Source organism: Notolepis coatsorum, assembly GCF_963971535.1.
Source record: "Notolepis coatsorum genome assembly, chromosome: 16".
In the NCBI taxonomy this organism is placed as follows: Eukaryota; Metazoa; Chordata; class Actinopteri; order Aulopiformes; family Paralepididae; genus Notolepis; species Notolepis coatsorum.
In genome coordinates, this window is record NC_140180.1 from 109,325,045 (window position 1) to 109,337,473 (window position 12,429).

The 12,429-nt window shown below is 46.1% G+C and overlaps 1 protein-coding gene across 1 annotated transcript in view; it reads left to right on the forward strand.

The window, feature by feature from the left end:
- The window catches only part of fat4 (FAT atypical cadherin 4), a gene marked incomplete at its 5' end in the record, with an annotated part of 48,702 nt that extends 40,430 nt beyond the window's left edge, over positions 1–8,272 (forward strand). Inside the window, one exon of the mRNA XM_084332153.1 lies at positions 2,789–8,272. Within this exon, the coding sequence (XP_084188279.1) occupies positions 2,789–4,710 (1,922 nt within the window). The 3' untranslated portion in view covers positions 4,711–8,272. The remainder of the gene's footprint in view (positions 1–2,788) is intronic.
- Between the last annotated feature and the right edge of the window lie 4,157 nt (positions 8,273–12,429).

A 12,429-nucleotide genomic window follows, 5' to 3' on the forward strand; every position in this document is an offset into this window, starting at 1 on the left:
CCATCTCTTGGTTCGGGACCCAAATCGCATATCAAATATCCACGGGAGCCTGCGCTTGAAAATTGTTTGGATACGGTGAAAGAGAGGGCGTCCTGTTGCTACACAACACAGTAAATGTTAAGAATTTCAGGGGAGGTTGGGGGGTGGATAACCTAATACTATGGACTAATATGGTAAAAGTGAACAATTTGAAAATGATTCATTGACTTCTCTTTACACAAGGAGATCACGGTGTATTTCCAGGAACAAACGTATTGCGAGCGTGCCTCGCCGCCAGTGATGCCGGTAACGCGTTACTAAGTAACGCGTTATTGTAATCTGATTACTTTCCCCCGAAAATAGTAATCTAACGCGTTAATCTTTAAAAGCCAGTAATCTGATTGCAGTTACTTGTCCAAGTGGCTGTGCATTACTATTTCGTTACTATCTCATCATAAATTCATAATGCAGGCGGAATGCAGTATTTTATTTCGTTTTCGACAGTCAAAAATACATTTTGAGCTGTTTTTCTTTTGGGAGTGACGTAGTGTGGCAGTGAAAGGGTTACACAAGAATGTGTCCCCGCGGCGTGACTGGACACTCTGTCTGTGAGTGACATCTGCTTTGGTACAATCACATTCCCCATCCACAGTCTGCGAATCAGAGGCAGAGTAGGGCGGGTCTTCACAGCACGTCATGTGACATATGCGCCAATCGTGTGACAGCAGGGCTCCGTCGTCGGAGAATTCCACCCCAAAACGCTTGGCAAAATTAAAAGTGAGTTTCTGTTCAGACTTCCATCCCAAAACGCTCGTATAGCCTCAGTCACTACTTCACGTTCATATGCGGAGGAAACAAAATACTGTCTACCGCTAAAAACAGCACATCCAATTGCATTGAAAGCATCTGGAATCACAACACTAGCCGACGCTTCGACTAGGTACAGGAGGACTCGGAGGCCAGCCAAACAGCAAAAGAGAGAGATTGTTTCTTTCCCTTTTGATTAATGTATATTTGATGGTGGCAGAGCAAAAGCTCTTATTTGCCAGATTTACAGTTAATTTACATGTTAAAGAGAGACTGATTGTATGTTTATAGAGAGACATTTATAAAAACAATTTAATAGTTACAGTTGATATAATTGAATAGTTCAGCCTGCATTTGTTAGATGTGAATGGATACACTGGTTTTGTAAAACCACTGGCTGGCTGCTCTAATGCTGTGAGCATCATAGACTGTTGCTTTACCATACTTGATGGTACAGAAGCTGAAGCACTAGTTTAACAATTTACGTTATGTGCAGAGAAACAAGTTAAAAACAATTTATGCACTTTCAATAAAGCGTTAAAAAAAAACGGTTGGGGGAACGACGACGACTTCGTAACCTAGTTACTTTCAAAGTAACTAAGTTACTCTGATAATCAAGTAATCAGTAAAGTAACTTGGATTACTTTTTAAAGGAGTAATCAATAATCAGTAATCGGATTACTTTTACAAGTAATCTGTGGCATCACTGCTCGCCGCGGACCAGGATCCACGCTGCCTCCTTTATACTGACGGCCACACGCACGCACGCACACACACACACACGCGCACACACACACACACACGCACACACACACACACACACACACACACACACACACACACACACACACACACACACACACACACACACAACCACACACACACACCTGAGCCAAGTCTTGCATCATTGAACCCCTCCCCCCCCCCCCCCCCCACTAAACCGCGCGGTATCCAAATAGTTGTGTTATCTATGGTCCTGCGTCCGCTTTCTGTACAAGCTAATGGAGAGAGAAAAAAACAAATGGATTTCATCTGAGTTCAATAAAATATTAAATTAAATAAAAAGAAGAAAAAAACGTTGATTTACATCGGCGAGGCAACATTTGTTAGGCAATCCACAAAGCAAAAAGGATTGAATCAGACACAGTCCCATTTATCCGTCCCAGATGCATGGCTCCCAGCGATAACGGTTCCGACGATGAATTCCCCTGGCATTAAAAATGTTTTTTATTTATTTATTTAAATAATCATATTTTCTTCTCTCAAATGTACCAGTGGATTTATTCACCATGTGTGATTTTGTAGAGGAGGTGGGTTTTTTTTTTCCTCATAAGGAAAGTTTATTCAGTCCTAAACTTGTCCTAATCTTGAACCAATTACACTGACTAAATAATAACACGCCTGCTAGTTCTGATTATAGCTGATCACTTCCTGTTATTCACTTGGAAGAAGAACAACAAATCAGTGCTGTGTCATTTGTAAACAGGTCCGGGGGCCGTTGTGTCTGTCTCACGGGCCGCTCAGGACGCTCTCCAGTTCTCTCAGCAGGGTTCGCACAAGGTCCTTGATGTGCTTAAAGTGCTTGATTTTGACCAAAAAAATTTAAAGGCCTGGAATTCCTTGAAAACAGCAAAAAAAATTAACAAGGTGCTTAAAAAGCCCTTGAAATTCAAACCAACCATTCGCATTGAAAGTTTTGTTCATCCATGATAAAATTGTGTAAAACTAATTGTCGGAAATTGGTTTTTAAGGCATAAATATTGGATCCGATTATTAAACCTCCTCCCCCCATATCTTCTCCCATCCATCCTCTCTGCCGGGCTTGTCCAATAAACAAATAAAAAATCTACCAAAAAACATAATATATATATTTAAAAAATGCCCTTTTAAAATAAGAAATTGTGCTGGGAAAAGTACTTTGAAAGTCCTTGAATTTCATTTTGCAATGTCTGTGGGGACCCCTGTCTCACCCTCCTCTCTCTCGCTCCTCCTCCTCCTCCAGGGTTCGACGGCTGCCTGGCCTACGTGAAGTACAACGGGGAGACCCTCCCCTTCAGCGGGCAGCACAGCCTGGTCACCCTGAGCACCGCGGGCTCCTCCTCCGTGAAGACCGGCTGCCGGGGCCCCGACCTGTGCGAGAGCGGCCCCTGCTGGGACGGCCTGATGTGCGTCAACCAGTGGTACAGCTACCAGTGCGTGGCGCCCGGCGACTGTGCCTCCGGCCCCTGCCAGAACCGCGGCAGCTGCGTCCCCAACGCCCACTCGGGCTTCACCTGCGTCTGCTCCGAGTTCTACACGGGCCGGGCCTGCGAGACCCTGGTGGCGTGCCTGGGCGTCCAGTGCCCCCCGGGCTCCGTCTGCCGGTCGGCCAACAACGGAGGCTTCGTCTGCAGCCCCGGCGCCGCCGCCTCCGGCGACATGGTGCTCCCCATCTGGGCGGTGCCCGCCATCGTGGGCGGCTGCGCCACGGTCCTGGCGCTGGTGGTGCTCGGCCTCATCCTGTGCAACCACTGCCGCGGGCGCAACAAGACCAAGGTGCCCAAGGAGGAGAAGAAGCCCAAGGAGAAGAAGAAGAAGAAGAAGAAGGGCAGCGAGAACGTGGCCTTCGACGACCCCGACAACATCCCTCCGTACGGCGACGACATGACGGTGCGCAAGCAGCCGGAGGGCAACCCCAAGCCCGACATCATCGAGCGGGAGAACCCCTACCTGATCTACGACGAGACCGACATCCCGCGCAACAGCGAGACGGTGCCCAGCGCCCCCTGCGCGCCCTGCAGCGGCCCGGAGGCCGACATCGAACACTACGACATCGACAACGCCAGCAGCATCGCCCCGTCGGACGCCGACATCATCCAGCACTACAAGCAGTTCCGCAGCCACACGCCCAAGTTCTCCATCCAGAGACACAGCCCGCTGGGCTTCGCCCGCCAGTCGCCCTTACCGCTCGGGGCCACCAGCTACACCTACCAGCCCCAGTACAGCCAGGCGCTGAGGTCCACCCCGCTCAGCCACTCGCACTCGGCCTGCCCCACGCCCAACCCTCTGTCCCGACACAGCCCCGCCCCCTTCACCAAGCCCTCCTCGTTCTACCGCAACACCCCGACCCGGGAGCTGAACCTGGCCCGCCGCGAGGGCAGCCCGCTGGACGCCATGCACGGCGGTGGCGAGGCGTGCCAGCCGCCGCCCATGTTCAACTACGCCACGCGGCTGGGCCGGCGCAGCAAGAGCCCGCAGACCATGGCGGCGGGCCACGGCCACCACCCGTCCAGGCCCGGCAGCCGGCTCAAGCAGCCCATCGAGCAGATCCCCCTGGAGACAGGGCCCCCCGTGGGGCTGTCCATCGAGGAGGTGGAGCGCCTCAACACGCCGCGGCCGCGCAACCCCAGCGTCTGCAGCGCGGACCACGGGCGCTCCAGCTCCGAGGAGGACTGCCGCCGGCCGCTGTCGCGGGTCCGCAACCCGGCCGACGGCATCCCGGCGCCGGAGTCGTCGTCGGAGAGCGACTCGCACGACTCCTTCACCTGCTCCGAGATGGAGTACGAGCGGGAGAAGCCCTACGGCGCCCGCGTGCCCAAGCTGTCGCAGGTCAACGAGTCGGACGCCGACGACGAGGACTACGGCGGGCGGCTCAAGCAGAGGCGGAGCTACTCGAGCCGCAGGGCGGAGGGCGGGCCCGGGGCCGCGCAGCAGGGGCCCCCCGCCGACCAGCACTACACCCTGCCCCACAAGCTGGGCCAGCAGCCCGGGGGCTTCAACTGGGACAACCTGCTGAACTGGGGGCCCGGCTTCGGACATTACGTCGACGTGTTCAAGGACCTCGCCTTGCTGCCGGAGAACGCCGCGGCGAGAGACATTGAGATGAACAGCGGAGACGGTTCCGTGACCATCCTGAACGAGGGGGAGGCGGAGCAATACGTATGAGACTATTTATGACAACGCTGTACAATATGGTAACGTTCTCCACTAAAAGAAGATACGAAAAGGACGACTGTAAATTTCAAGAGAACAACAGACTATTACATTTTTTTTTCTTTTATTAAAAAAAAATAATAAGACGACTTTCAATGCAGTAAGGCAGAACCTGGCACCTGTAAGATACCTGCTCTTGTGGTTAAGCCCACCTTGGAACAATTGACCGGTCTTTTCCCTGATCTCAACTCAACTGTACAATCATGCGCTCATCTCTTTGAGGCTTCATTACAACGTATCCATTGACACCCAGGCTCTGGTAGAAACACCGGCCTAGGCGAGCCTAGTTGACCTGGATTACACGCCTAGTTGACCCGGATTACACGCCTAGTTGACCCGGATTACACGCCTAGTTGACCCGGATTACACGCCTAGTTGACCCGGATTACATGCCTAGTTGACCCGGATTACACACCTAGTTGACCCGGATTACATGCCAGTGTGGATGATGTGTTGGTGAATTATGATTAATGTAAACAACCATGTCTAACTCAGTGCGGCGTTGTGGTGGGAGCGTCTGTCGGTGAGGTCACTTACTGCCAGCCCAGGGGCTAGAAAGGGTTAAAGAGGAAATGGAAATTCTAGATCATATTAACGTGGTTAAATAATGAACAGGCGTTAAAAGATGATATGGCACAATATAGAATTAAATGGTGTTTTCACCAGCAGGGTGCAGCCATTTGGCACCGCGGGACACCCCTCTGCTACCGAGGAACGCACTTGAGAGGAGTTGTGAGCTCTAGGGAAATCAACTAGTGATCACAAGTTGTGAAATAGATAGCTAGTGTAAATGTAGAAAATATATGACTCTATAATTCATAGCATATAACCTCGTCGTTCATTTCACCATCCATCGCTTGCTGTTGGATGTAAACATGTGGATTATTCTAATGGGACCAGACGCCAGAATCCTGTTTATGGATCATGTGGAATAATAATGTTGAGCTTTGGGCCTGAGGTACTTTGCTGGAGTGGAATTCCACAGAACAAACGCAGCCACAGTCTGAAGTAAGAATGTGACTTTAGTCACACATCTAGATAAGAAGCACATTAGATTAGCACCGTCTGAAATGACTTCAGCAAGTTAGCAGCAGACCGGCTAGTCAACAACCACAGGGAATTGGCCCGTTTTGGCATCGACAGGAGGTTTACAATAAAACAGTACAAATGGATCCTTTGTAGAGCAGTGATAGCGCTAAGTTAGTGACAGGGCCGGTCGACGTTTGTTGACGTTTAAAGAAATGTGGCCAATGTTACTGACCGACGGAGGGACGATGAAGCTGAGGATCTTCACTCAGTATCTTATTCTCAACTCATGTAGGGACGCCGGGAGAGTCAGGAGGCGACAGCACTGACCACAGTCAGTCAGTCTTTCAGTCAGTCAGTCACTCAGTCAGTGAGTCAGTCAGTCTTTCAGTCAGTCAGTCAGTCAGTGAGTCAGTCAGTCAGTCAGTCTTTCAGTCAGTCAGTCAGTGAGTCAGTCTTTCAGTCAGTCAGTCACTCAGTCAGTGAGTCAGTCAGTCTTTCAGTCAGTCAGTCAGTCAGTGAGTCAGTCAGTCAGTCAGTCTTTCAGTCAGTCAGTCAGTGAGTCAGTCAGTCAGTCAGTCAGTCAGTCAGTCAGTCTTTCAGTCAGTCAGTCAGTCAGTCAGTCAGTCAGTCAGTCAGTCAGTCAGTCAGTCAGTCTTTCAGTCAGTCAGTCAGTCAGTGAGTCAGTCAGTCAGTCACGCAGTCAGTGAGTCAGTCAGTGAGTCAGTCAGTCTTTCAGTCAGTCAGTCAGTCAGTCAGTCAGTCAGTCAGTCAGTCAGTCAGTCAGTCAGTCAGTCAGTCAGTCAGTCAGTCAGTCAGTGAATCAGTGAGTCAGTGAGTCAGTCAGTCAGTCAGTCAGTCAGTCAGTCAGACAGACAGTGAGTCAGTCAGTCTTTCAGTGAGTCAGTCAGTCAGTGAGTCAGTCAGTCAGTCAGTCAGTCAGTCAGTCAGTCAGTCAGTGAGTCAGTTAGTCACTCAGTCAGTCAGTCAGTCAGTCAGTCAGTCAGTGAATCAGTGAGTCAGTGAGTCAGTCAGTCAGTCAGTCAGTCAGTCAGTCAGTCAGTCAGTCAGTGAGTCAGTCAGTCTTTCAGTCAGTCAGTCAGTCAGTGAGTCAGTCAGTCAGTCAGTCAGTCAGTCAGTCAGTCAGTCAGTCAGTCAGTCAGTCAGTCAGTCAGTCAGTCAGTCAGTCAGTCAGTCAGTCAGTCAGTCACTCAGTCACTCAGTCACTCAGTCAGTCAGTCAGTCAGTCAGTCAGTCAGTCAGTCACTCAGTCACTCAGTCACTCAGTCACTCAGTCAGTCAGTCAGTCAGTCAGTCACTCAGTCAGTGAGTCAGTCAGTCAGTCAGTCAGTCGGTCAGTCAGTGAGACATTGGGTCAGCTAGGGCGACACCCTCCGGGTCTGGCCAATTTTCTTTTTTTGTTGAATAAATTCATGTCTGAATTCAATTTAGTGACTGCAAAGCCCCGTCCACTTATCCTAATCAAACATGTCTGTTCTTTATTACCAATACTGCCTCTCCTTCGCAGAAACTTCTGTCACATTCACAACCGAGAGATAAGCGGAGCGATAACATAGAAAACGCTCGCAGGAAGAGAATTCCAACAGTATATATATACAGCAATAGGAAACCACAGTCTGCGCCTGTTCGTCGGGGTACATTTCTCATTTATTTAAAAGGAAGCACATGCGTGTTTTGATCCCGACTGCACCTGTAGGCACGAGGACACGGGCGCTCGGTCGGTGTGAACATGAGCGCACCGCGCCGCTCGCACGGTAACAGAGAGCGTCACAGTTAGGATCTGAGCTGGATAACTTCTCTCTCTCTCTGGTACTCTCTCTCTCCCTCTCTCTCTCCCTCTCTCTCTGTCTGGGTGTCTTTTCTCACAGACGACAGGGTAAAGACTCCAGAGTGAGGATTAATCAAGTCCCCTGCCTTATAGACATTAGAGGATGTGAGTTTCGGGGGAAGATATTATTAATTCTGGGTTTCTTTTTGTTTTGTTTTTTTTAGATTCACTAGGGGAGGCGGTTTGGGGGGGGGGGGGGTGTTAAGAGTTTGACTTTGCCATAAAATCATGCTACAGTAAGTGTGTTAATTTGACAGCAAAGGATAAATGCATGAATTCTATGTGAAGAGGACCCCTAAAAAAACTAGAAGGAAAAAAACAAACAAAAAAAAGGCGATGAACTTGTGTAAATTTTTTTTATTCATGAGAAATCATGTAAACATCACGTTGTTGTTGTCTGCGTCCTCGTCTGTTATGTCGACATGTACGTCTGGTTTCTACTTTTTGTACTGTTTATTAACTTAAAATTACTTAAGCTGTTTTTATGGGATATTTTCATACGCTGAAATGTATGTTTGTTTCTTGCTTTCAGGGAAAGTAAGATTGAAGACTTATTTTTTACATTGGTTACATAATGTAACACCCAGTATTTTCCACTTTTTGATAAAACTATAACATACTGTATGCTTTGTACATGTAAAAAGCCAATAACAGAATAAAAAAAAACAGTATTTATTTAAAAAAGAAAAGAAAAGGTGATTGTCTGTGAGTTTTGTGTACAAAGGGTGATGTTTTGAATCCTGCAGGAGATTATCCTAACAGGAGGAGGCCGGTGTCGTTTTATTTTGCTCTTATCATCAACAACCTGGCGAGACCAGAGGACTGGGGACCAGGGGCGTAAAGTACTTGAGTAATTGTACTTCATTACAATACTTAAGTACTGTTTTGGGGGATTTGTACTTTACTCGAGTATTATTAGGTTTGTATACTTGTACTTTTACTCAATTACATTTCAGAGAAAAAAAGACGTACGTTTTACTCCTTACATTTAAAATGCAGACCTACAAAGTACAAAGTAAAAATCTCGCAGGTACAACAATTTTAATTAGTATATTTGTTTCTCTGGCCGAACTAACGTTAACGTAATTAATCCTGCGGCCGCACTTTGATTAAACACCTGCTATCAGCGATTTACTTTTTAGTACTTAAGTACATTTAAAAGTAGACACTTTTTTACTTTTACTCAAGTGTGTTTTTAGCCAGATACACTGACTTTTACTTGAGTAAGATTTTGAGCCGGTACCCATACTTTCACTTAAGTATAATTTCTGGGTACTTTTTACAGCCCTGACTGTAGTAATATAGAAGATATTATTTACTTAAAAAAACGGGGGAAGGTTGGAGGTTTGTCCTGAGACAGAAGAAACACAAAAATGAGCGAAGCACTAAAACACAGGAAAACTGACAAAATCTGTAGAGTAAAATTATTTTTTTTATAATTTTTTTAAAATATTCTTTTAGCATTTTTACAGCTTTTTTTCCCCTTGCCACACAGGACCGATAGAGGAGAGGGCGAACGGGAGGAGAAGTAGGGAAGACATGCGGCAAATGGTCACCGGGTCTGGGAAACGAACCCGGGACGACTGCTTCGCGACTCAGCACGCTATATGGTGTGCTACTGGAGCGCCCCTAGAGTACTATTTCTAAAGAGAGGCCTGAAACGTCACTACCAAGTAGCTGAGTTAACGATCTGACGAAGAGTGACTGAAGAACCCGGGGTAGTTGTACTGCAGGGCTGATGAGAAGATGGCTGACAGGTGTGGTTGTTGAGCAGGTGAGAGGAATGAGCTGATTGCCAGGAAGCTGCCCATATATGGGCAGCTGCAGGAAGCTGCTCCCCACAGCTGACACACACAGGGACAGACAGGAAAAAAAACAGGCGTAGGGAAGACACAGGATCGTGACACAACCAGCCTACGAAAAGACCAAAGCCTACAATGCATTTTTCCTACTTACAAATCCATCTAGTCAACGCCAGATTATAGCTCGTATGTGGGTTCCGAGTCATTCTTAGGACCATACCAGTCTGTTTGACATGTGGGTTCCAAGTCATTCTTCTTAAAGGACCATACCAGTCTGTTTCACATGTGGGTACCATACCAGTCTGTTTGACATGTGGGTACCTCATATGTAGTCATATTTTAGTCAGATGGAACCCATAATATGACAAAAAAAAGACTGGTGTGGTCCTTTAAAGGCCCCTATTGTAAAAATAGATTTTAATTTTCATTCCATTTCCTTGTGTTCTGCATTGTGTTTACATAATGAGCGGTTGTCTCAACACTGAGAAAATGTGAAATATGTACATAATAAATGTCTAGGAGCGGAGGGACTCTTTCATAGTTGAGGGAAGTTCCCCCTCTGTGTTGCCTTCACACTGCCGGAAGTGAGGATGAAGCCTTGAGGGCGGGGCCGGTCCCAACATGGAGGAGCCGCGAGGGACCCAAGTGTGCGGTGATGATTCGTCCGGACGTCTCAGACCTAAGTGTGCTCAGCTGTGCTCAGGGCTGGGGAGACAGATGCCAAAGTCAGGGCCATTTCTAGCTTTTTTGGGGCCCTATGCGAAATGTTGTTTGGGGGCCCCTATTTTGTGAAACTACTGTATGGTGGGGGGATTCCAAACCCTTTAAGGTGGGCATGCATTTGACATTTAAATACATACAAATTGGAAATGGACCTAGGCAATCGACGTCCTATACTTGGGATATTTCACCGCCAGTCTCTTTGACGCACGGTAAGAGGACACTAACGTTATTTTCAGCCCAATTGTTTATTCATTTCACTGCAAACCATCTGATCAATATATCACCCATACTACATAAAGCATTTACTGACGATCACGGAATTCTAAACGACCCCCCCCCCCCCTTTCCTCCGTGCATGATGACGCATAACGTATACGGATCATATACAGTTAAAAAATTGTATATAGCGTGTATAGGGAAGACACGGCAATCGATAATCTATATATGCATTTAGGCCTATAACTCACGTTCTAGGAATTACTGCAGAAAAGGATAAAAACATACTTATATTCTAGACGGTATTTTTGTATGAATGAAAAAGTATAACGTTCCTACATCCTGAACGATAGATAATCGATGTTGAATGGGCCATAGTAATGTCAATTTAGCAATACAATTAAAAAAGTTATAGCCCTACAAAGAAGGTGAACATCTCCATAGGCTTACAGTGGTGGCAGACTGGCTATATTGATGGATATAAGTAATGGCAGGGAATGTGTTAAGAGGAAAAGAGGCTAGATCCGTGAAGAGGCTAGATCCGTTTTTCTCACAAATTCAAATCAAACATCTCCAGCAATGACAGAAAAGTATAAGAAATAGGAAACACTGGGGCTCCCCTACATCAAGAAATTCTTACAGAATCTGCATTATAACATCTCCCAAATGCACATAAATGAGACAGATACTGCATTTTCCTTACATTTCTGACTTACAATATTGACATTTAAATGTAAGAACTATTTAAGATAAAGTTAAAGTTAAATAAAGTTTGAAAATGCAACTACATTTTTGTCAGTAAGCTTCTTATGTATTTTATTTTATATAAAGAAACACCCACTTGCGGTCATAAGCAGTAGCCTATGGGTTAAATTGTTTAAGTTGATGATTTGTTACATCCCTACAGAATATATACAGTGTATTGAGTGCAACCGCATAGTCCGCATATGGCAAGAAACGGGCCTGGCCAAAGTCATATTGTAGATGAAATACCAACGTAATACCACACTTGTTTTCTTATTTTCTTAGTTACATCAATAGTGTGCTGTCTCATATTAGTATTTACAGTTTGCTATTGGCCATTTTAGCGCTCTCATCTTGTTATCAACGAGGGAATCTATCGTGTGATAGAATTGGCACAACGACTAAATTGGGACAGGGAGAAAACAGAAAAATCTGAGAAAGAGAGATACAAAATGTAAAAATAAATTTGCATGTACAAAATGGTGGATTGCTCGTCAGTTGAACCTAAACTATCTTTGTGCCGGTACAGGATTGTGCTGCTGGATGTACGATAATAAAAGCGGCTTGCTCGCTACAGGCACAGAAACAGCCCGTTGAGAACTAGACTGAACGAGAGAGGTCTAGAGAGGCTACTAGAATGCATCATCTCAGTGGGGTTTCTTTTCCAGAAAAAAACCCTTCAAAGATATGTTTAGGGGACCTCAAAGGCCTACAGTAACTTGTTGAAATGGACTACAGTATGGGACCTTTAAAACAAGTCACAGAGCTGTACCATAATTCATAGTTGCGATGAACATCTCCCCATAAGATTAAACTATTGGGTGGAATAAACCTTTAAAACTTCAGTTCATTGACACTTCCCATAAGTCTCTTGATAAAGAGGTGGGGCTTATACTATTGGACAATGGAAAATTATATTAAAAAAATGTAAATGTAATGCATATCAACAACAATAGGTTCACTATGGCATGTTGTAAACAGGGGCCAGGTTCCCTGAGGCTCTGAGTAGCAAACATGTGTAGTATCGTCCTCTTGTGTTCGAAAAGGTATAACCTTTCCTGAATATGTGTTTCAATGCACAATGATGGAAATGTATTCAAATAACATACTTGTCGTTGACCGATGTGAAATACACACACACAACCGATTACATGATAACTAGGGATGTCCCATATTATCGGCCTACCGATATTATCGGCCGATATCGGCATTAAAATGTGATATCGGAAAATATCGGTTTTCAAAATCGTTTTTATTTTTTTTACATTTCTATAACCTTTATTTACCCAGGCAAGCAAGTAAGAACAAATT